General features: G+C 42.0%; 1 protein-coding gene across 4 annotated transcripts in view; it reads left to right on the forward strand.

Moving 5' to 3' along the window:
• FANCC (FA complementation group C) overlaps window positions 1-26621 on the forward strand; it is a 308404-nt gene that overhangs the window by 200165 nt on the left and 81618 nt on the right. For all 4 annotated transcript variants that reach the window (XM_077474813.1, XM_077474811.1, XM_077474812.1 and 1 more), the window contains one exon: window positions 4235-4391. In XM_077474813.1, coding sequence (XP_077330939.1) covers window positions 4235-4391 — 157 coding nt within the window. The remainder of the gene's footprint in view (window positions 1-4234; window positions 4392-26621) is intronic.

The raw sequence follows: 26621 nt of genomic DNA on the forward strand, positions 1-26621 counted from the left end.
TGGCTACACGACATACCTGACTTTGATAATGATGACTGGGACGACGTATGGGACTTCCCTTTTAGATCCCTGGTCTCCCTGAGAGACCGCCTAATACAATTTAAAATGGTCCACCGTGCATATTTCACCCCGCATAGGCTGCACAAAATGAACCCCGCCTCCCCCCCCGGCTGCTGGCGATGTGGAGAGATACCAGGGGATTTCACCCACATTTTTTGGACCTGCCCACCCATTGTTGACTATTGGAAAGAGATACTACGGGTCATCTCACAGGTCACCACCATATCGCTCCAACCCTCCATGGCAATATGTATACTGGGCCTGGTGGAGGAACTAGTTCCCACTGTGGCTAGCCGCACTCTGGTCGGACTGCTCCTCTTTTATGCCCGCAAAGCCATAGCCCTTAGCTGGCGTAAGCCCACTCCTCCTCCTCTATCTTTGTGGAAACAACTAGTTAACAGTAGCCTGCCCCTGTACAAGGATTGTTACTCTAATAGGGGTTGCCCCCGCAAATATGATAAGGTTTGGTCCAAATGGCTGGCAGATCCCTCCACAGCCTCTGACTTGCACCCTTCTTAACCTGATATTTTCCTCCAAAAATAGGAACATGCCATTGTGAATGTAATTGTATTTTGGTGATGGATGCTCTGGGCCCACTGACATCATCCTGCCCACAAATGCCACCTGCGGGAACCATTATGAGGTCTCTGGCCCACTGTTATGATGCACGTAACTGTTTGCCTCTTCTCATGTCTTTGTAGATACCGAAGTCCACTCTAGTCGTGACCAATGTTTGTTGTTTGTTTTTTGTTTGTTTTTTGTTCAATGGTTTAAAACTCAATAAACAGATTTTCCAAAAAAAAAAAATTAAAGAAAAATCTGAAATATCTAGCAACAAATGATACAACATATCAGTTTTCCCTATTGGCTAATAAAAAAAAACAAAGCTCAAAATCGCACATAAAAACACCCGTCGCGTATAAAGAGGCGCCAAAATTGCACATGCAAACGTGCAAAAAACAAAAATTACGCTACACTCGGGTATTAATGCAATCTGAAAGCACAGCATCAGCTTAGCAGCCAGACAACTAGATATCGCTGAAGGATGGCAGCCCACCTGTTTCTATTTTCATAAGTTTCCTTTTAGGAGGATTTAACAGCTGCTTTAAAGTGGTTGTTAAGCTACTCTAACCTGTATACACCATCAGCACTGCCTCCTATTGTAGTATCCGCCTCTGTGTGTGTTTTATAAAAAATAAATGCTGAAAATGCCTAATTTCACTGCAGAGATTGTGATCACATGACCAGGCAGCTTTCTCCTTTCCTCCTCTGAGAGATGCAGCGAGTGGGGCTGAGATTCCTCTGCTGATGTCAGTCTGGAGGGGAGGAGGAGAGAGCTGGCTGGTCATGTGATCACAATCTCAGCTTTTAAATTAGGTATTTACAGCCTTTATATTTATAAATCATTCACAGACGGGGACACTGCATAGTTGCCAACATTGTTAAAAAAATTATAGGGACACTTTTTTTGGCTGTAGGCAGAGTCTTGTTATAATTAGGAGGAACATGCATTTGTAGGCGTGAGATAGCAAAAAACAAAAATGCAGCATGCCGAAAAATGGGCGTGGTTTATGTGAAATGTGGGCATGGCTTATATGGGCATTGTTCAAATAGGGGTGTGGTTAGAGTCTGAGATGAATGAGAGATGGAGAAAGAAAGGGGAAAAGAGGGAGGGAGAGGGAAGGAGAGAGAAGGAAGGAAAGAGGGATGGAGGGACAGCATCCCCAGATCCTACACCACAATAGAAATGTGTATTCCAGAGTTTAACAAATCAGCAGATAAAGATACTCCAAATACCTGGTGCTTCAATCATCCCAGCAATATGGTTGTTGTGGTGTCAGGATGATTGAAGCACATTATTACTATTATTACATTGTAATATAGAATGAAATCATTCAACTCACCATAATCCAGAATCAGTGGGACCCCTGGGCGTGTCGCCTGCCACCAGATACCATCGGGTGCCCCCAGCAGAGTCCATCCTTACATCAGGTGCACCCAGCAGAGTCCATCCTTACATCAGGTGCCCCCAGAAGCAGAGGCCCTCTTTACAGATCTGTGTCCCTGGCAGCGGAGCCCTCCTTACATCTGGTGTTCCCAGCGGAGCCCCTCCATACATCAGGTGTCCCCAGCGGAGCCCCTCCATACATCAGGTGTCCCCAGCGGAGCCCCTCCTTACATCTGGTGTCCCCAGCGGAGCCCCTCCTTACATCTGTTGTCCCCAGCGGAGCCCCTCCTTACATCTGGTATCCCCAGTGGAGCCCCTCCTTACATGCGGTGTCCCCAGTGGAGCCCCTCCTTACATCTGATGTCCCCAGCGGAGCCCCTCCTTACATCTGGTGTCCCCAGCGGAGCCTCTCCTTACATCTGGTGTCCCCAGCGGAGCCCCTCTTTACATCTAGTGTCCCCAGCGGAGCCCCTCTTTACATCTAGTGTCCCCAGCAGAACACCTCCTTACATCCGGTGTCCCCAGCGGAGTCCCTCCTTACATCCGGTGTCCCCAGCGGAGTCCCTCCTTACATCCGGTGTCCCCAGCGGAGCCCCTCCTTACATCTGGTGTCCCCAGCAGAGCCCCCCCCCTTACATCTGGTGTCCCCAGCGGAGCCCCTCCTTAAATCTGGTGTCCCCAGTGGAGCCCCTCCTTACATCTGGTGTCCCCAGCGGAGCCCTCCTTACATCTGGTGTGCCTGCAGCTGAGTTTCCGCTGCCATTACCGTACATTATTAGTAGCAGGCCGAGTGACTACAATAGAGGCGAGAGCCGGCCGAGTGACTACAATAGAAATTGAGCTGTGTCGCGGCGCCCACCCCCCCGCCCCTTTCCACAACAGGTCACAAACAGACCGGCAGCGGCGGCAGCACCGGCAGCGGCAACCCTGGCTGGCTCGCCTCTTGTTCTTGGTCTTCAGTAAAATGGCAGCCGGCAGAGACATTGTCTCCACCAGCCACGGACCTGTAGCAGAGGCGGCCGCAAAAAATCCGGAAAAAACATTTCCCGGGAAATTCTAAAATCGGAAAAAGGTCCAAATCCCAGGAATGTCCTGGGAAATTCAGGACAGTTGATAAGTATGACACTGCAGTAGGAGGCATTGCTGATGGTGAATACAGGTTAGTGTTATGAGAGCAGCAGGAGGGGGGATGGGGCAGTTCACACGCAGACAGAGAGGGGAGGGAAGGAGGAGGGCACAGGAGCAGAGCAGATAGGCTGCTGATGACAGAGACCACGGTGTCTGGTCTCAGTGGCCATGATACACCTTGGTCAGTTTACAGAGGGATGGGGAAAAACTGGCAGGATTAGCCAGGTTTTTTAGGTGTTATAGGGGGCCAGATGACACAGGACAAGCACTGTGTCATATAACATGCTTTAAAGGAGCAGGATCCTTATTTTTTTATTTTTTTTGGGTTAACAAATGCTTTAAACTGTTGCCTCCAGTCATACACATAAATATGGCAGCACCAAGGCTTTTGGATCACTGTTTTGCCACGTATATGCATACAGGTTCTGACAGGCTGTGGGCAGCAGGGCTGGAAAGTGTACCTCTGCCCTTCGCTCACAGGTAAATGCTGGAACCTTGTTCATCTGGGCTAAATGGTGAGTGTACATGAGGCCTTCAAGGACTGTAAGCTTTTTTTTGACAAGTATGGATTGGTATAGTTTAGGCCATAGTCCCACATCATAGAATGATGAAACTAGAATATATTTGTATTGCACTGTCATTATGCCCATTTATAGTTTTGAACACACAGGTGCTTTAATGTAAAGTTTGCGTGCAGTCTGTTAATTTGTTGTTGTGTGTTTATAAGCACATTCAACACTCATTTCAACACATGCAGAACGGTGTAAAAACATTTCCATAACACCATGCAATATATTTGAAATGTACTAAATAAGCTCTGTATGTATTTTATTTTTACATATTTTTTTTCTTTAAATACATAAGCATGGCCGTACCTGGATATTTTACATGTTTTTTTTATTTTGTTTTTTTTAAATTGAATTATTCTTTTGATGTTTGTGCTATTCTAACAATTTTCCAAAGATTTCTGGAAATGTGCTTTTGATGTCACAGGGTGTGTACAGTAACAGACTAGAAATGTCGGTCTTCATTTGCTGTGTTGTCTATCATAAGACAAAATTTGTTTTAAATTGGTTTGTGTTTTCCTTGCAAATAAAGGAAGAAGATTGTGCTAAGTGAATCAGCAGTACTTAGCCTGTGGCTTCGTCATTTACCGAGCCTTGAAAAAGCTGTGCTGGATCTATTTCAAAGATTAATTGCCCTCCAAAGCAAATCAGTGAAAGAAATGGAACAGATTATAAAGAATTCATTCTTGGTAAGTGCTTTAACCTAACAGAAGTTTATATTTATCCCAAGATTATTGTAGGAATAAATGTTTGCAATATACAGAATGCCTATAAATATATGTCTAGCATATGTACAGTGGGTATAAAAAGTCTACACACCCCTGTTAAAATGTCAGGTTTCTATGATGTAAAAAAATGAGACAAAGATAAATAATTTTCGAACTTATATCACCTTTAATGTGACCATTTAAACTGTACAATTCAGTTGAACAACAAACCCTAACAAAAAAGAACAATTTAAGAACAACAAACTTAAATCTTTTAGGTGGAGAGACGTAAACATAAAATAGTTGGATAATTGTGCACCTTTTGATTTTATTACAGCACTCAGTCATTTTGGGTATGTGTATCAGCATGGCACATCTTGACTTGGAAATATTTGCCCACTCTTCTTTGCAAAAACACTCCAAATCTGTCAGATTGCGAGGACATCTCCTGTGCACAGCCCTCTTCAGATCACCCCACAGATTTTCAATCTGATTCAGGTCTGGTCTCTATTGGTCGCTATTCCAAAACTTTAATCTTCTTCTGGTGAAGCCATTCTTTTGTTGATTTGGATGTATGCTTTGGGTCGTTGTTATGTTGAAAGATGAAGTTCCTCTTCATGTTATGCTTTCTAGCAGAAGCCTGAAGGTTTTGTGCCAATATTGACTGGTATTTGGAACTGTTCATAATTCCCTCTACCTTGACTAAGGCCCCTGTTCCAACTGAAGAAAAACAGCCCCACAGCATGATGCTACCACCACCATGCTTCACTGTGTATGGTGTTCTTTTAGTGATGTGCAGTGTTGTTTTTGCGCCAAACATATCTTTTGGAATTATGGCCAAAAAGTTCAACCTTAGTTTCATCAGACCATAACACATTTTCCCACATGCTTTTGGGAGACTTCAAATGTGTGTTTGCAAAATTTTGCCGGGCTTGGAATTTTTCCTTCATAAGAAAAGACTTCCGTCTTGCCACTCTACCCCATAGCTCAGACATATGAAGAATACGGGAGATTGTTTCACATGTTGTCAGGGCTGGCTTAGCCCTTCCTTCTCTGGGCTGGCTGCTCAGCTGTCGGCTAATTGCCAGCTCTCATCTCTCTCCACAGTTACCCAGCTGTTCCTGATCATGCTTGTCTGACCTGCCTACTTAACGCTGTCCAGCTCACTTCATCTCTGCCTTCGCCTTGGTCACATCACAAGAAATCATCTCCTGTGTTCCTGTTTAAAGACTGGCTTGCTGACATCCCTTCTGGCTCCTTATCCTGCTTGCTGTTCCTCTACTTGGATCCCTGACTTCTGGCCTGGCTGATTACCCGATTTGGTTACTGAACTCTGGCCTGGCTGACTACTCGATCCAATTACTGGACTCTGGCTATGCTTTGACTACGCTTACTCTATTTACCTTTTTATTTTTTTATTAATAAACAATTGTGATTTAATTGTTCTTCTGTCTCGGTCTGGTTCATGGTTTCTGACACATGTACCACACAACCAGTACTTGCAGATATTCCTGCAGCTCCTTTAATGTTGCTGTAGGCCTCTTGGCAGCCTCCCTGACCAGTTTTCTTCTCTTCTTTTCATCCATTTTGGAGGGATGTCCAGTTCTTAGTAATGTGCCATATTTTCTCCACTTGAGTACTGTTTTCGCTGTGTTCCATGGTATATCTAATGCCTTGGAAATTTGTTTGTACCCTTCTTTTGAGAGATATCTTTTAACAAAGAGATCCCTCTGAAGCTTTGGAAGCTCTCTGCGGACCATTGCTGTAGGATGCGACTAAGAAAATGTCAGGAAATGCCTACTAGAACAGCTGCACTTTAAAAGATGACAGGTGTGTACTGACTCCTATTTAACATGAGCTTGGATGTGATTGCTTAATTATGAACACAGCTACATCCCCAGTTATAAGAGGTTGTGCACACTTATACAACCACATTATTTTAGTTTTACTCTCCACCCTAAAAGATTTCAGTTTGTTTTTCAATTGAGTTGTACAGTTTATAGGTCACATTAAAGGTGGATAAAGTTCTGAAATTATTTACCTTTGTCTCATTTTTTTACATCACAGAAACCACACATTTTATACCCATTGTATATGTAAAAAGTCCTTTAACCCTTTCACTGCCAGGCCCTGTGCTCCATTTTGTACACTTAGGTGGCCAGACCATTTTTACATTTTTTTTTAGCTTTCAGAATTTGTGAAAGACCCCCCAAACCATATATTTTCTGAAAGCACATGATAAGTATAATAAAAAGAAGGTCCTACTGATTTTTTAGACCCTGCAGTATTTGCACAAATGTTTATCAAACCAATATATTTGCAAAAAAATACACTAAAACCATTATTAGCAGATAAAAACACAGCAAATTTTACAAAATTCCTACTAAAGATATAAGCTTAACCTGTATTGAGTGAATAAATAACAAATATTTGTAACTTTTAAATTGTGAAATGGTTAAAATTGGTGAAATGGTAAATATCCATATTCCTCTAAAAATCGGAAGGTTTTCATTTTTCCCTTACAGCATTCAGAATTTAAAAAAGACCACCAAAACCATATATTTTCTAAAAGCATATGACCTCTAGAATAAAAAGAAGGTGCTACTGATTTTTTAGACCCCGCGGTATTTGCGCAAATGTTTATCAAACCAATATATTTGCAAAAAATACACTAAAACCATTATTAGCAGATAAAAACACAGCTACATTTACTAAATTCCTGCTAAATCCCTACTAAATATAAAAGTTTAACCTGTATGGAGTTAATAAATAACAAATATTTGTAAATTTTAAATTGCGCCTTTTTGCAAAATGGTGAAAATGTAACGTAAACAACATTTCTCTAAAAATCTGAAAGGTTTTCATTTTACACTTACAGCTTTTAGAATTTGAAAAGACCCCTCAAACTAGACATTTTCTAAAAGAACATGGCCAGTAGAAAAAAAAAGTGCTACTGAGTTTTTTGTGCAAAGGTTCATCATATCGCTATTTTCACAAAAAATACACTAAAGTGTACGCCCATGGACGGCTGTGTTTACCCACACAGGGATGCACAGGTGTTCCATGAATCCCTGTACAGGCAGTCTAAGTTTATGTCAATTGGGATGCAACGGCTGCACAGGCATAGCTGTTGTTCCCAGTTAGACATCCGCGTGGGTGTGGGTACATGACCCCGAATGCAGGCAGTGTAAGCTCATGAACATGCATGCAGACCTACATGGATGTAAAATTGGGAGCAACGGCTCTGTTTGTGCGGTTGCTACATCCCAAATTACATTAATGGGACTGCCTGCACAGAGATGCACGAAACATCCCCGTGCATCCCTGTAAAGGTACGCTGTGTATGCCCTTTGTGAACAAGGCCTTAGGCCCCTTTCACACAAGCACACCGATCGGGTCTGCCTGTCCATTTTTCAGATGGGTCCAATCGGACCACCCATTGTTCTCTATAGAGAGACATGTGTCCGTTTTTCACCTGCCGGCATCTGATCCAGTCCGCTAAAAATAGACGGATGGGGATTCCATTCCCCATCCATCTAGCAGATCGGATCGGATGGCATCTGATGGAAATGGACAGGTAGTCAGTTTCCATCCTACCATCCCATAGACAATAGCGAGCTGTGTTCGTGTCTGCTCTGCATCAGCGGAGCGGACACGGACCTGTCACCCACTTGCTCAGCGGGGATCAGCAGACAGATCCCCCGCTGAGCAGGCAGAGAGTCCGCTCCATGCGAAAGGAGTCTTACTAAGAGCAGCTGGTCCATTAGGGGTGCCAGACTCATACGTTTGTATGAGGTTTTTTTTTCAAGCCACATGATTAGAACCAGAGGCTCTAATTGGCTTGAAAAAGGTCAGGCTTCAATCTCCCCCAATGTATTGGCGGTTGAGGCAAACTACAAACTGATAAACAGTTAGAACTGTTAAATGTGCACAGAATTTCTCAGCACAATGTTTCTGTGGTTGTTCGGATTTAGGCACATATTTCCACACCTGGAAATCCCTATTGATCCTGTAATTGCTCTCTTTAATTTAAAACCGGATTATTTAACACATTACCAATTTAACCTGCTGGTTCATCTTTTCACAGCAGCCAAACAAACACTGGCAAAAGCCTGGAGAACTCCAGACTTGGTGACTAGCAAAGTTGTGAATAGGGTGAACAATACTATGTCTCATGCTAAATTGATAGCTCTTGAGTTGAACACGATTCTTAAATTTGAAAAAATATGGCAGCCATGGATAGATTTATCTCCATCATTTGACTTGAAAGTGCTTTTGCCATGGTAGTTGATTGAGAAGATATCATGCTGAATACATTAATTTCAGAAATAGCGGCGGCTCTCGGCCCAATTCCGCGGATTCCTTTCCTTTCCTTTTTTCTCTTTATATCTTTAAATGAATTCAGATAATGATAATAATACTTTTGGATCTGTATAATCATTATTGTATCTAATAAAATCTTTTAACAAGGAAAAAGGTTGGGCTTGGGCATATAGCATTGCACCCCGAATCCACCCAATTGTGAGTTGTGACAATAGCGAATTAATATTCGCTACCGTCTTCCGGTTTATCCTTCTGGCCAGTCAGGATGGCACCTGTAAATCGCCTGAAAAAAGCCTCACCTGCCATCCCAGTGTGAAAGCCTGAGTGTTTTCCCACTGGGGAGCTGTGCTGGCAGGATGTAAAGAAAAGTCCTTCAAGCAGCTTCTTTGAGGTGCTGTAGGAGCGGTGTGTTAAAAGCGCCCTGCGGGTGCCCAAAAAGAACTGCTAAAGCTGTGGTAAAGTGCTGCTAAAACTACCCGGGCGCTGCCAGTGTGAAATGGCTCTTTGTGTTCTTTATTTAAAAATTCTTACTTTTTTTTTAGGGGGGGGGGGTTCTTTGGTGAGATATCAGAGGTCTAAGGGACTGAAGATGGTCCCCTCCATTCTCCATACTCCATTCTTTCAGAAAATGACTGCTATATTGCAACGCTCGCGGTTAGAATATATCAGCTGTCAGTGTCAATGGGCACATAGCAGTGATCAGTAGTGATCACTGCATGTGTCCTCTTTTCTACAGGGGGGGAATTTAGTAAAGCCCCAACTTCACCCCCACTAATAACTCTGATCAACAGCTTGTAATCTGCTGATCAGAGTTATACAGTTGTACGGACCTGGCAGTGAAAGGGTTAAAATATATTTAGTTAGTGTCATGTCTTTGCTTACAAGCTTACAAGTTTTTATTACGTTTTCTGTAACACCCCTAAAGTTCACCACTCACATTACAATCTGATAGTCCAGTCTCCTTTAAATCTACCAACAACTATGTAGTACAAGGGCCTTCCTGATTGGTTATAAATTAGTTGGATAGTTACTTAGGTCCTAATATTACACCTGTTTCTGGAAGGGTTCAAAGTTTGACATATGTGCACAAACATTATCACAAAGACCACGGTACTATCACTAACAAGTGTGAGATAAAGTTCTGCTATACCACCAAGATTTCAAAGTTTACAGTGATTTCAACGTTTTTTTTTTTCTCTAAAATAATAGATGTGTTAGACTGGGTTCACATGTAGGCGAATTGTATGCTTTTTGACCAACTCAATACAGGGCACATACACCCCCTTTCTGCCCAGGCCATTTTTCAGCTTTCAGCGCTGTCACACTTTGAATGACACATGCTACACATGCTACACTGTAACCATGTGAAATTGTTATCATTTTCTTCACAAAAAATAGAGCTTTCTTTTGGTGGTATTTAATCACTCCTGGGTTTTTTATTTTTTCCTAAAAAAAAAAAAAAAAAAAAAAAGACCAAAAATTTGGGGGGAAAAAAAGTTGTTCTGAGTTTCTGTCAGTAAATTTTGTAAATAAGTAATTTTCTCCTTCATTGATGGGCCCTGATGAGGCAGCATTGATGGCCTGCACTGATGGGCATTGGTGAGGTGGCACTTATGAACACTGATAAGGTGGCACTGATGAGGAGGCATGAATATGCCACACTTATGGGCACTGATAGGTAGCATTAATGAGCACTGATGGGTGGCACTGGGCACAGATAGGCAGCACTGGTGGGCACAGATAGGCGGCACTGCTGGGCAAAAATAGGCAGCACTGTTGGGCACAGATAGGCGGCGCTGATGGGTGGCATTGATGGGCGGCAGTCATGAGCATTGATGGGCAGCACTGATAGCCAGCACTGACTGGCATCACTAATGGCCACTGATTGCTGGCACTTGTGGGCACAGATTGGTGGCAATTGTGGGCACTGATTGCCACTGATTGCTGGCAGTGGTGGGCAATCATTGCTGGCACTGGTGGGCACTTAATTCTAATCAGGGCACTGATTATCAGTGCCCCAATTGCATACCTAGCTGTCCCCTGTGAGGAGATACTGCTGATCGTCTCTCCTCTCCTCGCATTCTGTCAGTGTGAGGCGAGAAGCACTGATTACCAGCATCTCTGTTTACGTGTGACCAGCTGTGATTGGACACAGCCGATCGCATGGTTAAAGAGCCGTAGCCGTGACTCTTTACACACATCGGGGTCGCTTCATGACATGTTAATGTGATCGGCTCTCAATGGAGTTGGCCCACACATGTGCAGGGCGGCCACAGTGCGGTTTCAAAAAGGGTCCTGTGCGTTTTTGGGTCCAGATCAGGTGCAAATTCAGGCAAAAATTTGCACCTGAATCGGTGAACAGGAATGCACCAAACCCTGGACTGCAAACCACAAATGCACATATGTGAACCTGGCCTTAAATTTTCATGCTTTTTGCAATGAAATTGCACAGAGTGGCCCTGAACCTCCTCTTTTAGGGTCCCTCGCTAATGATTTTGGCTCCTCGTCTGTATGTGGCCCACATAGCAAGCCATCTGCTTTGGGAGCAAACCTAGCTGTGTGCGTCTATAGACACAGACAACAAGTCTTGGCCCCCCTCCCTGCTCCCTCCTCACAGGATTTGATTGACAGCAGGAGAGGCTATTGGCTTCCTCTTCCCCCAGTGAGGAGAGGAACACAGACCAGTGCTGCTTCAGACAGGCACAGCACTGGATCAAGATATAACTCTGGTAAGTATAGGACAGTGGGGGGGATACTACTGAGACATTTTTTACCTTATTGCAGAGAATACATTAAGGTAAAAACTTTTAAACACACCCTATAGACTAAATGCAATCTGTTTACAGTAGGATGTCTTCCATATAAGTGACCAGGTAAAGATGGCACTTGTCAAAGAAGCAAGCAGGCAGGAGTACAGTGGTAATTCTGCTGTGGAAATCTACATGAAAAATATTAGTTTGAAGCCTGGATGTTCCTCAACATCAGTTTTTTTGGAAGAGTGACAATAACCGCCATTGTTTATAAAACCCTAATCAAATTCTGTTAAGAGTAGCCAAAACGTGAAATAAAATGACAAGCATGGTCTGGTAAAAACAAAATGTAACTTTGTGATCTGAACGTAAAACATTATGTATATTGGAAAGCCAACTCTACTCATCTAAGAACCACAATTCCCACTGTGAATTATGGTGGTGGTAGGATCACATTGTAGAGATGGTTTTCATCAACATGGACTGGGGTCGATCAGGATTTAGGTCAAGATGGATGAAGCCAAATACAGGACAATGCAAGAAATAAACTTGTTTCAGCCTGCAAGAAGCATGAGACTGGGCCAGCATAACAATGTCCTAAATGCACAGCCACAATTGGAGTGTTTTAAAAAGAATCACCTAGATGCATTAGCATGACCCTTTCAGTCCAACTAAAATCTTGCAGGGAAACATAGAATATTACAATGTTATTTCAATTTTTAAAAAGTTTTACTTTGGGTTGATTTTGCTGTTATTCTCAGATGAATGTATATGAAGAGGAGAAAGTATAACTCAAATCTGTCAGGGACACATCTAGGGATACGCACAAAACAGACAGAGGGAGTTGAGATCTCAACCTAGCTTCTTTAATGAAAGCAACCTCCCTCGTCTTTTTTGTGAACGATTCGGATTCTACAAATGGTGTGTTAATGGCCTGTAGATATTCCATATGGTGTTAGGTGATTAGTCTAAGAGGGAATGTGAGTCATGCATTCTTTGAGATTAAATGATGCTCTATAATCATGACTGTGGTAGTGTAATGAAAATGTATAGTTATTAAAGCTATAACAATACGTGTATCTGAATGAACTATCTGTAGGATCTGCACAGTGCACATTCTGTTTCAGCACAAAGTGGAAATGTGATCTTCTCTGCATTATATTTCGTTCATGAGAGTAATTAAAGTGTGTGATGGTCTAGTAACTCCTGTTTTATAAGGTGTGCAGTTAATTTGGTTTCCTGTCCCCTGAGATTGAAACAAAATGACCTGTAGGAATTCTAGAATCTCCGGGAGAATAAAGATGCTGTACATTTGTGCTTCCTCTGAAATAATGTTTCCCTCTGTATATTATCTGTAGGATGGGGGTCTGTTCTTTTGCATTTTAGTGAAAATACAAAGGGGAACATTAATGAAGGCAAACAACAATCACTAGTATTGAATGTTATGTATGAGTGTTACTAGTAATAAATATTATTCAATATAGCATTTTGAACATCAGGCCAATGTCCAGACACATGTGTATCATGTAACGATGCTAAGATTGCATGGACAAATAGCAAGGTAATAAGTCCAGTTCTAATCTGCTCATTAGTAGATCACACAGTAGTAAGAATTGCAGATCTTACAACTAACTGCAAGTGTGTTTATTAAATTGAAAAAATGAAAGGCAAAAAAATGTGGATTAAAGCTGAGCTCTGAGAACAAAAGCTTTCACGGAAATATATTCCTCAACAGCTACAAAGAATATAAATCCACGTTGTGTGCATCAAATATCTTTGCAAAAGCAGATATCTTGTAAAAGCAGTAGTAGCTTCACTGTGCTGTACTTAGCTTGTGCCAAGAGCAGAGCTGAGGTAGAGACCCAGCAGGCTCAACCTACTACAGGCTGCCTGCAAAAGACTACAGGAGGAGGCAGATACAAGACCAGTCTTCCTGCACAAGTAGAAAGAGCTGCAAGCGACTGGTCTTTATTACAGGATGCCCCTGCACATAGGAAAAATGTCACGCTGGGTTAATGCACAAATCTGTAAGAAATACACAACATACACCAAGATCCAAGTATAAATACACATATCTCGTATATGAAGGTATGCGTGCCGGACGCATTTTCTCAGACACAGTATCCCATTAATTTGGATGGGCTGCCATGCCTGCATGGCCCGCAGGGAAATTGCATTGTTATTTTAACCATGAGGTTCCTGCATCAACAAATGTGCTGTGTTTTCACATGCATAAGTGTGCTATTCAGACTGAATGGCAGCCCCGTGATTTTTCTCACAGCAGCGTGTTTTCCGTGCGGGTGGTTGCGGGTTTTTGGGAATCGCTGCGATTCCCACACCTACAACGACCTGCATAGATTTGCCAGGAAATGTTTACACGTGTACTTTTTCCCAGAAACTCCCAGAAAGATAGTTTGTGTAATGTAAGAGCAATTTAAAAGGCCTCACTTTTCAGTAGATTAGAACACATTTTGGAGGAAGGTTCTTTAACCACTTGAGCCCCGGAAGGTTTTACTCAATTTTTGGCCAGAGCACTTTTTACAATTTGGCACTGCTCTGCTTTAACTGGTAATTGCGTGGTCATGCAATGTTCTACTTTTTGTTATAAAAAAAAAAATACAGTAAACTCAATTTTAGTCATATATTTAGGCAAAAAAGCATTCAGCCACATGTCTTGGGTAAAAGAAAAATTCAATAAGCGTATATTTATTGGTTTGCACAAAAGTTATAACGTCTACAAACTAGTGTACATTTTCTGGAATTTACGCAGCTTTTAGTTTATGAATGCCTATCTAATTTCTTGAGGTGCTAAAATGGCAGGGCAGTACAACCCCCCCCCCCCCTCCAAATTACCCCATTTTGGAAAGTAGACACCCCAAGGAATTTGCTTAGAGGCTTGTTGAGCACACTCAATGTTTAATTTTTTTTGTCATAAGTGATTGAAAAATAAAAAATAAAAATTTACACAAAGTTGTCATTGAAATTATATATGGCTCAAACATGCCATGGGCATATGTGAAATCACACCCCAAAATACATTCTGCTGCTTCTCCTGGGTACAGGGATACCACATGTGTGGGACTTTTTGGCTGTCTAGCCACGTACAGGACCCCGAAAACCAAGCACTGCCTTCAGGATTACTAAGGGCATACATTTTTGATTTCACTATTCACTACCTTACACAGTTTCGGAGACCATGAAATGCCTAGATAGCACAAACCCCCCAAATGCCCCCATTGTGGAAAGTACAAACATTTTTAAAAACCTTTATAGGTTACCACATTAGATTTACAGAGAAGGTCTAATTTAAATTACTACCCTCGATCTGACATTTGGCCCTCGATCTGACAATGCATGGTGCAATTGCTGTTTGCATATGACACAAGACCGGTGCTTGCATTCGCCATTGTGCGCAAGCGGAGGGGGGCAGGGGTGCTTTTATTTTTCTATTATTTATTTTGCTTTTTTATTTTATTTTTACACTGTTCTTTTCCCCTTTTTTTTTTTTTCATCATTTTTATTGTTATCACAGGAAATGTGAATATCCCCTATGATAGCAATAAGTAGTGACAGGTACTCTTTTTAAAAAAAAATGGGGTCTATTAGACTCTAGATCTCTCCTCTGCCCTCATAGCATCTGACCACACCAAGATCGGTGTGATAAGATGCCTTCCCAATTTCCCAATGGCGCTGTTTATATCCGTCGAAACCTAATTAAATTCTCCGGTTTCTTAGGCCATAGAGCTGATTGGAGCCATTCTGGTCTTTGATCAGCTCTATGGTCAGCTGGCGAACCACCAGCTGCATTCTTAGGTTCTCCAATGGGATAGGAGAGCCCAAGAAAACCAAGGAAGATGGTGGGGGGGACGTTCTCTCCCACTGCTTGTATAAGCAGTCTAGCGGCTAATTAGACACTAGGATTGCTTTTACATGAAAGCTGATCGCTGGCTGAAAAGAATGATACCAAGATGATACCTAAACCTGCCGGCATCATTCTGTTATACCAGTACGTTGCTAGTCCTTGTGCATGTATTGTAATGCTCTTTTTTTTTTAATGCAGCCTATGGGCTGAATGATTGATTGATCGGTGGGTATGCCCACCATTAGAATACCGCCCTGCATCCACCCACTTCTAATGATGGGCATACATGCACCGTTTTTTATTTTTTTAACTGTGGTGGTAAAATCACCTCCTACAGCGCTGGAGTCGCTGGTTTACATATTGTGAGATCAGCGGAATGGTGTACCTGAAAAGCAAACAATGGTAACAATAAAACATTAACTCAACAAATAATACAACAGCAATCTGTGCCAAAAAAAGACTAAAATATATATGCCAAAGCATGGGTGCAATCCTCCCCTAAATTTAGGGGCAAATGCTTTGGCATATATGCTCTTTTTTTGTTTTTTAACTATAATGGTGAAATCACCTCCTACAGCGTATTTACAGGCAGAGGAAGCATTTCATGCACCAGAACCGATCAGCAGGTCCAGGCCAGAAATCATTAGCTTGGACCTGAAGATTGATCGGTTCTGGAACGAATCCGATGTTCGCGTGCGGCAGGGGGGTGCACCCCCTGCTGGCGAGAGAATGCCTCTTACAGGTACGGGATTTTGCGCAGCGGTGCCATTGTGCCACAATATAAAGACGTGATCCAGTCAGGAACCGGTTAAAGTGGATGTAAACCTTAAAAAAAATGTTTTTATGAAGACTTCTACCTGGTACAGTAGAGGATGTCAAGTCATCTGTGCCAAGTATTTCCACAAATAAATAATCCAGCTCTGAGCAACCCTGTTATCTTTTTTTTAGTAAGATAAAAAAATTACACAGATAAGTTTGTGTGGCCACATCCCCCACTGCTGTGGCTGACATCTCATTTCTTTATCTCATGAACAAGCAGACAGCAGAGCGTGTGTTACGATTCCAGCTTCACACCCCCCCCCCCCTCTTTTCTTCTCCAGCTCCCCCAGGATTGGCTGCTCCACACCTCAGCATGATTGGGCATGCTGAAGTCATGTGGTGCCTTTCCTGAGTTTTGACTGTATGTTACTCATCATGGAGCATGATCAGTGTAACTGAAGATTAGGAGTGTGTAGAGGTGGATGGGGAGACATCATGTGACATCATGACTCCGCCCACCGATCTCCGGCAAAGAGACCCACCCACTGCTTCCAGAGTTTTGTGGGGCTCTCACTGCTGAAGGGAGTGATATTTGCAAGGTAGGGACACATGGAGGAGGCTTGCATGTATATTTCCATTAATACTTTAATACTAATATATTAGTTTATACTGGGTGAGTGATGGGTTTAGATCTACTTTAAGGAAGGGGTGTTTTTTTTTGTGTTAACAGCTATCACATTCCATCTCAAAACAATTTCCCTCTTTGCATAAAAGAGAAGATAGGTCACCAGCAGTTTAGTATGTCTAGGCCTTGGCTCATCATCCTGAATACCCAAGAGCGCCAGCCTCGGGGAGACAGGGCGATCCAGCTGAAGGCGCCCCTTAATGGTGTCCATCACCCTAGCCCAAAATCTGACAATCATGGAGCAGCTCCAAAACATATGGAGATATGTACCTACACTGCTCTGGCATCGTGCACATTCCTGCGATCTCTGGGGATACACTCTGTGAAGCCTCTGAGGGGTATAATAGACCCTGTGCAGGAATTTAACCTGCATCAATCTCTCTTTGGTAGATATTAGCAAGGAGCTACTGTCGCCCAAGCAATCATTCCTGTCCTCTCTATCCAAGTCTGGCACGTCCGCCTTCCATTGATCCCAGAGTCTATCAAGCTTGGTGGTATCCTTCCTTAGCAGGTCTAAGTATAGAGCCGATAGGTGCTTTTGCAGTTTCTCCTGAGCCAACAATTTCTCGATAGGGTCCATATTTAGTCTGGGGGGCATGGAAACTGGGCCCCAGGGGCGTGGCGTAGCTGAAGGTATCTGAAATACATCCATCCCGGCAGGTGGTGTTTAGACCGGAGGGTCCCAAAAGACATTATAGTTCCCCCTGAGACAATGTTCCCGAGCGTCTTAATACCATATCTGGCCCAAATCTGTGGGTCTGGGACTGTCCGGAAGTGTGGGAGATTGGGATTCCCCCACAAAGGGCAGAAGGGGGACCAATCCCCTGAATGAAGAAGCCCCCGCCTAGCTGCCGAGAGGGTTACCCTGGTGGGTTGTGGGAGGTTATCATATGCCCTATGCCCCCTAAAGACCAGTTTACCCAGCTCAGAGTGAACCAAGGACCGCTGCCTCTAGACACACCACAGCGTTGTTCCTAGAGAGGACATACCACCAGCGGACCATGACCAGCAAAGCTGCCCAGTAGTAGGTCCTGTAATTCGGCAACGCCAAACCTCCGTAACGGACTGGGAGACTCAAAGTTGATCTAGCCAGTCTGGGGGTCCCACCCCCCCAAATGAATGAGCCCACACATCTGTCGAGCTCTGCAAAAAAGGAGGTGGGTATCCAGGTAGGACTGTTATGGAAAACATAAATTAATTTGGGAAGAAACAGCATTTTTAAGAGATTTATACAGCCCATAAGGTTGAGGGGGAGGGAAGCCCAAGAGGCGCACCTGGTCCGAAGTTGAGACAGGATCAGGGTTAAATTTATCTCCATAAAGCTCGTCAGCTCCCACCGAACCTGGACTCCCAAGTACCTAAACTGGTCCACCCACAGCAGAGGTATCGCCACATCGGGGTTCCGGGCCTGTGTGTCTAAGGGGAAGACATTTGACTTGGACCAGTTGATACGTATTCCCGAGAACCTCCCAAATATGTCAAATATCTCTAGTGCCGCCGTCAGGGACTCATCCGCTTCCTGGAGGTACAGTAAGGTATCCTCCACGTATAAATAAATTTTTTTCCTCCAGGGACCCTATCCTCATTCCTTTGATCCTGTTGGACTTCCTAATCAAGATTGCTAATGGCTCAAGAGCAAGTGCAAATAGGGCCGGGGACAAAGGACAGCCCTGACGCGTTCCTCTCTGTAGTGAGAAGGGCATAGAAAGCCTATCATTGGTTCGGATGCGAGCCGACGGAGCCCGGTATAGCATTCGTAACCATCTGAGAAACCTGGGCCCAAAACTGAATCGGGTCAACGCCTCCCACAGGTAGGTCCATTCCACCGAGTCAAACCCTTTATCAGCATCTAGGAAGGCGATGACCCGCTTTCCCCTATTTTCATGGTTCACTGACATGTTCAGAAAGAGGCGGCAGATGTTGATATCTGTTCCATTCCCAGGCATAAACCCCGTTTGGTCCGGGTTTACCACCTCCTCCAGGACCACCGACAGCTTGTTGGCTAGGATTTTTGCCAAAATTTTGGCGTCAACATTTAGAAGGGAAATTGGTCTGTAAGAGGAGCAGTCTTCACAGTAATTGCCTGGTTTGCGAACCAGCACCACCACCGCCTCAGACATAGTCTCTGGGAGAGCCCCCAGCTCAAAGAACTGGGCAAACAGGGATACAAGTCGGGGGCCTAACAGATCCTGGTAGTGGGAATAGAACTCCGTGGGTAGTCTGTCCGCCCTGGGCGTCTTCCCTTTTTGGAGTTGAGAAAGGGCCATCTGGACCTCCTCGAAGGTAATGGCAGACTCTAAATTGGTGCATGCCTCATCACTAAGAGTCAGCTCATTATGTAATACTCACCTGAGATCAATGCCCTTGCTGCGGTGCCCATACACCGCTCTGGCGGCTGTCATCACTCCCGGGGTTACTTGCGGGTACAGCAGCCCTGGCGCTGTGATTGGCTGGAGCCGCGATGATGTCACTCCCGCGCATACGCCTGGTAATGGCACACTCACTGAAGCAACAGCACATACTGTACGTGCCATTGCTTCAGTTTGTGTCAGTGCGCATATGCTGATGACGTCGTCACATGCAAATACAGGGGATATCTCCTAAACCATGCAGGTTTAGGAGATATCGTGGATAGCTACAGGTAAGCCTTGTTATAGGCTTACCTGTAGCACAAAGTGGTCTGTAAGGGATTACAACCACTATAAATAATAAATCAGTGGGGTGCTGAAAGTAAAATGTATTGTTCGTGTAAATGGGCATTATTTATCAGTGTTTAAAAGGAATTCAAATGCCGGTCAGCAAATTCCTATTGATTTCAATGGATTAGTGTAAATGACTGTTCAGTTGCTTTTGACCTGTGTTGCGTTTTATTTGAAAAGCAGCATTTTAAATTGAGGTCTGTTTAAACTACAGGCAAATCAGGTCAAATGCAGCCTTTCTTGTTAGACGCTGCTTTTTCTTTTCAAATGCATTCATTTGAGCAGAACTGTGAAAAATTGCAGAACAATCTATCTTAATAGTCTGAGACTACACAAATATGGATGCTATAGAAGGCATTACTACACCAAAAAATTCAGGAAGTATAATGGGTATAAAAAAGAACCCCCCCCCCCCCTTTAAAATAATCAAATGTTGTTGCTTTGCAGCATGAAATGAAGACAGACACAGTTTTTTGTTTTATCCAGCTGTATTTACTAGTGCAACTTATAACATCCAAGTGAAAGATATAACACCCAATATGTCAGAAAAAATAGAATTACAGTGTTATAAAAAGGATCACCCCCATATGTCAGTATTTTTTTGGCCCACATTTTGCTTCAATTACAGCCTTTAGTCTGTTGGGATATGTCCCTACTAACTTTGCACATCTAGACTTTGCAAGATTTACCCATTCTTCTTTGCATAACTGTTCAAGTTCTGTTAAATTTGATAGTGACCGTTTGTGGACTGCAGTCTTCAAGTCATTCATGAATTGTCAATGGGGTTTAAGTCAGGGCTCTGATTAAGCCATGCAAGAACATTCACCCCTTTCAGTTACTGTGTGGTCATTTTTGCTGTGTATTGGTTTATTCCCAGTTATTTTGGAAGGTAAACCTTCTTCCCCTTGACAACCTTCTGGCAGAGGGCAGCAGATTTTCCTCACAAATTTGATGGTATTTTGTCCCATACATTTTTCTTCTATCCTGACAAATGCTCCAGTCCCTGCTGCAGAGAAACACTCCCATAACAGGATATTGCCACCTCCCATGCTTTACTGTAGGAATTATGTTATTTGGATGGTGCGCTGTATTTGGATTTCCACCAGAAATATGGTTTAGTGTTGAGGGCAAATAATTAAATTTTAGTCTCATCTGACCACCTTAAAAGCACCTTAAGGATTCTGAGGCCACATGGAAAAAGATGTTATGGTCAGATGAGACTAAAATGTAATTATCTGGCCTCAATACCAATTGATGCCTTGCGGAAATCCAATACAGTGCACCATCCAAATAACACTAAATAACACTATTGCTACAGTAAAGTATGGTGGTGGTAATACCCTGTTAGAAGAATTTTTTTTAGAAAAGTGCTTGGAACCCCCAAACATTATAATTTTTATTCAGACACCACTGAGAATAAAATGGCGGTCGTTGAAATACTTTCTGTCACACCGTATTTGCGCAGCATTCTTAAAAACGCAATTTATTGGGGAAAAATCAATTTTTTAATAAAAAAATTAGAAAACAGTACATTTAGCCCAATTTTTTTCTATATTGTGAAAAATAATGTTACACTGAGTAAATTGATACCCAACATGTCATGCTTCAAAATTGCACCCGCTCGTGGAATGGCGACAAACTTTGGCACTTAATCTCCATAGGCAACATTAAAAAATTTCTACAGGTTACCAGTTTTGAGTTACAGAGGTGGTCCTGTGCTAGAATTATTGCTCTTGCTCTAAAGATTGCTGCGATACTTCATGTGTGGTTTGAACACTGTTTTCATACGTGGGCACGACTTACGTATACGTTCACTTCTGCGCGGGAGCTTGAAGGGATGGGGCGACTGTTCAGCTGCTTAAATGTGCTTACAGGCAGCGATAGGAGACACCCCCCCCCCGTTGCCATCCGGTGATTCTACCAGCTCGCCCATGTGATTGGAAGGAATCTGCCAGTGGTGGAAGTTCACCATAGAGAATACCAAGGACTAGATGGTCCCCCGCAGTCCCTATGACTCTTTTTTTTAATATTGGTTTTTCCAACCTGGAGGAGAAATGTGGGGTCTTAAAAAATATTTAAGGGAAAGTGTAAAAAAATTTTTTTTTTAAATAAACAATAAAAAATGGAAAGAAAAAATTTAAGGCACTCATGTACCCACACGCAGGAGCGAATGCATATGTACGTCATGCCCACATATGTAAAAGGCGTTCAATTCACACATGTGAGGTATCGGCGCAAACATTGGCAGAAGAGCAGCAATTCTAGCCTAAGATCCCCGCTATAACTTTAAACAGGTAACCTGTAAACAATTTTAGAGCGTTGCCTATGGAGATTTTTTAAGTTTGGCGACATTCCACGAGTGTGCGCGATTTTAAGGCGTGACATGTTAGGTATCTATTTACTCAGCATAACATCATATTTCACATTATACAAAAACCCTAGGATCTCTGCCAAAAAAAAAATATAATATTTGGGGGTTCTAAGTAATTTTCTAGCAAAAAAAATAGATTTTTACAAGCAAGACCGGAGTGCTAGAATTGGCCTGGTATGGAAGTGGTTAAAGGGGAGTGATTCTTTTCTATACCCACTGTACCTGGACCAGAAAATGGCATTAACAGCTCTAATATGCAATTATATTACAATAAACCATAAGATAGAACACTATGAACTATAGCTTCAATTTCTCCTACTCAGAAACTTTAATTTTTAACTTTTAGAAATTATTTTTCTAAAAAAATAAAATAAAAAAAAGATTGTTTATACATTAAATAAGAGTATCCTCTAAAATGGAGGCAGATAAAAATGGCTATATCCATAACAAGTAATTAGATGTCTGCTTTCATTTTCTAACCTGTGCTAGAAGAATGAAATGTTGAATCTGATCAGTTGCTAGAGCAACACATTGGCTTGCTATTTCCTAATTCAGGAGTAACTTCATAGAAATGGAGTTAAAGAGGGATTCCACCAAAAAAAAAAAATATTAAAAGCCAGCAGCTATAAATACTACAGCTGCTGACTTTTAATAAATGGACACTCACCTGTCCCGGGTTCCAGCGATGCCGGCAGCCGAGGCAGATCGATCGCTCGGCTCTCGGCTGCTGTAGTCACCATTCTAGGTGAGGGAATCAGGAAGTGAAGCGAATCGGCTTCACTTCCCAGTTCCCTACTGCGCATGCGCGAGCCGCGCCGCGCAATAGGAAATCTCCGCGCTGTCACTGGGACCCGTGTGTGTCCCAGCAGACAGCGCGGCAGGGCAGGAAATGGCGTAGACTCCCACGGGAGTCTATGCCCGGAAGTGGGTGAAAATACTGTCTTTGACAGGTATCTCCACCCCCCTCCCCCCTGAAAGGTGTCAATTGTGACACCGGAGGGGGGGAGGGATCCGATCAGCGGAGGTTCCACTTTAGGGTGGAATCCCGCTTTAATGTCATTGTAATGCTTGCAAAGACAAGTAATTTGCAAAATACACTGCTTTCATACCCACTCTTTCCATTAGTATCCTCTGTAGTACTTTGATCAAAATGTTTTATTGTTTTAGCATTATTCCTACAAATATAAATGCATTATGGAAATAATTGCTTGAATAAAAATGGGAGAAAATATTTTGATTTATATGAAAACATGAAACCGAAGTGCGTCAATGTTTCAACAGCTCTGGTTTGCTCCAGTTCTTCTAAAAAGCCCCACCTGAACAGTGCCATAAAAAAAAAAAAAAGATGATTTCTATGTACCAACCTATTAAACCATTTATCTTGTTTTCCAGGGGTGGTTGCATGAAAACCACCTCATCATGAAGAATTTCACTTCATTCTCACAGACACTAGATGGCAATATTTTAAAGGGTTTTTTTTGTTTCATACATGTGCAGTTTTTTCCTCTTGACTAAATATAATCCAGCAAGAGATATTTTTTGCAGAAAACGTGGACAAATTTGGAAATAATTTCTGACATGTTTTGACACTGGTTTATGCTGAATAATCTATTTATACATTTTCACACAAAATTCAGTCAGCTTTCAGTGAAATCAATTAGAAACCTTTGTAAATCTTAGCTTAAAGTTGTATGAAATCTTTTATAAATAGACCCAGTCATTGTTTATAGCCATTTCCAATGTTGGGAACCTGGAGTACAAAGTTTTCCAAAACTTTTATTTTCTGACGCATCGTTTTTTCAGCTTTGTTTTTTTTTCGGTTTCAAAATATTTTCACTTTTTGATTTTCTTTTTCACTTTACCGTGACTTTACAATTTTATTAATTCAAGAAAAGTTTAGAGGCGAATTTGATTGAAGTGTACAAATAAAGAGCGTTTTTTTTTTCCTTATTGTTGAACTTCTTTTTTGTGCCATAAAGGTAGATTTTCAGTATGACAGACGAGAACCAAGTGTGTAGTATTAAGGCCCGTACACACGATCGGACTTTTTGACAACAAACATGCAAATCAGCTGTTTTAAGGCAACATCTGACTGTGTGTACGCTCCATCGGACAAACTTTTTTGGGTTTCATCAGACTTTTGTTGGCTGTGCGAACGGACAAACTTTTCAACAACTTAAGTCCGATGGAGCAAAGTCTGATTGTGTGTACAGAAAACCATCAGACTTTACAAACACGCTTGCTCAGAACCAATGCAAAAGATCAGACAACAATGCAGAAATTGACCAAAGATGGCGGTAAAGAGCAGAAAAACCACGTGATTTGGTGAAAGTTGGTTAAAAAAGTCTGATTGTGTGTATGCTTAACAAGTTCACGGGCAACGCCCTTTGTACAGAAATCCACGGGAAAGGTTCTACAAAGTCCGATCATGTGTATGAAGCTTAAGTCTGGCCGATAGGATGAAATTTAAATTAATTCCCAGGTAGATTGCATCCACACTGTGAATTGGGATCATGCAGCAGACTCTAAACCACTCCAATTTGCAAGTCGCTGTTTTTTAGCCTCTTTTACACAAGTTGCCAAAATGTGTCAGAATGCTTCAGGCTGCACCAAAGTCACTCCATTCATAATCACTCTGCATACAACAATCTGTTTTTATTTCAGAGCAGAAACGGGTTCTAAACTAAGGTTTGATAAGATCCATGCAAAATACATTGATCACCCAGAGGAGATTGTTTAAGTTTAAAAAATAAATATTCATTTTATATTGCATGTCCCTTAAAGATAAGCCGTGCATATATGCAGACATTACAAAGCATTCCAAAGAATAAACACATAAGAAAAACAGTTTTCTTTAAAAAAAAGTTAAATTAAAAAAATACATATTTCAGAAGTATTCAGGTGCTGGAACGAATGTCTAGTCATATTCCAATCAGCTATTAGCCCAAGAAAATGAACTACTGTTAAATTTGAAACCTCAAGTATATCCTGTCAAAATAAAAAAAGTAGTTACCAACCTCCTACCAGCCTTAGTAATAAGATGTGAGGGGGTGGTTACAGGTTACCTAATATACACAGGCATGTTTTGACTTACACCCTTATAGCTGCACAATTGAGAGATACAAATCTGCAATTATGGTTACCTGGCACTCATTTATCTATACATGGATACAGAGAAATATAAATATTAAACATGACATAAACACACAGAGACAAATTAGTAATAACTCTCTCAATCTGAAGATTTATGATTCAGTAATATACAACAAGGTATAGAACTATTGAGTCATTTTTGAGATTTGGGATCCGGTATTGTGATAAAAACATTTGCATCAATATACAGGATAAAGGGCAACAGCTATGGTTACCTGGCCATTAAGTCTATTAAAAATGTTAATGCAAGCTTTGGCTAATCATTTCTTTTATAGACACATCTTAATTAAGCATATAAACTTTTGAGTCCTGTGCAGATGAAACAAAATGTGGCTACCAGCAGGATTTTGTGGGATTAGGATTAAGTGCTAGTATGCACCCCCCCCCCCCCCCAAGCTATCCTTGTCTCTGCACACTTCCCAGCACACTTTTTTTTAGATGATGCGAACCAAGTATCATTTAGTTAAATAAATGGAAATAATCTCCGCGCTATAGAGAGCCACCACTGTGACGAAGTCGAAAGTGACGAAACGCATCGGGGGCATGGCTACACAGCGACCGAAGGAGACACCAGGGCTGGAACAAATGGCATCCGGAGGTGGTGAGACAACACAACCTCACTGAGCATGATGAATCCTGACACAAATTTGTATTAAATGCACAAACTGCTTTTAATGTGTGAGTGGTTTTTCATTTTGGAAATACATTGTTTGGCGTGGTTACTGTACCATTGGAGGTAATCTCTTTTCATTTATATGTTATCTGGCCATTTACCAACTTTGCGAAGGCATATAGCGGCATCCATATAAGGAGAGAGCTGGTGTACTGATATATAAAGTGTGTCATGCTAACCATTAGAGTGGGAGGCATGATTATCTTTTGAGTTATTTTCTATTGGTAGAGGGATCACCTGTGCACAAGAGGAGGTGTTTATAGTTGATTTGGAAGACATCCTAAATAGGGAAGACTGGAAACACAGTTTGCCTCGGAGAGTAGCACTTGGTGGATGTTATCATCACAAGTGACACCGGGTGGACTTTGTGTTATTGTTATATTCATAACTACATTTTTATGTCATTTTTATTTTACAAATGTTTTTGATGGACACAATTTTTTATATATCACAGCGCTACTGTTAGAGTGATAAATATTTGCATTTTGATATTGTTGGTCTATCATTTAGTTATGATTAGTGATGAGCTAGAGGTCCACTGTGACCAAGCTGTTAGCAGTCCGCTGAATGGTCGAGCTAAATGCATGGATTTTGCCACCTGCCTGAACCACTGGCTGATGCAGCTGGAAGTAGGTCATTGACAGTATTATTCAAATTGTAAACAAGCTAGCAGTCATAATGGGTGGTGTCATTATCCAACTATGGTCAGTGACATTAGCCAAAATCACCAGTTGTGATTTGATAACACTTTGTTATAGTAAGTGTGTATATATTTTTTTTACTTTGTCATTTTTTGTCAATGAATAAAAAGAGGTAGCATGTACTTATTTATTTACATAGGGGCTTTCAAATGTATGTAAGTCATCCCCAGTATACCCCACATCTACCAGGCCAGGGATGTGGGTATGAGGCCCTTATTACCATCAATATATGGACA

The sequence above is a fragment of the Lithobates pipiens genome, unplaced genomic scaffold, assembly GCF_037356315.1.
Source record: "Lithobates pipiens isolate NorthernLeopardFrog02 unplaced genomic scaffold, aLitPip1_a1.2 Scaffold_13, whole genome shotgun sequence".
In the NCBI taxonomy this organism is placed as follows: domain Eukaryota; kingdom Metazoa; phylum Chordata; class Amphibia; order Anura; family Ranidae; genus Lithobates; species Lithobates pipiens.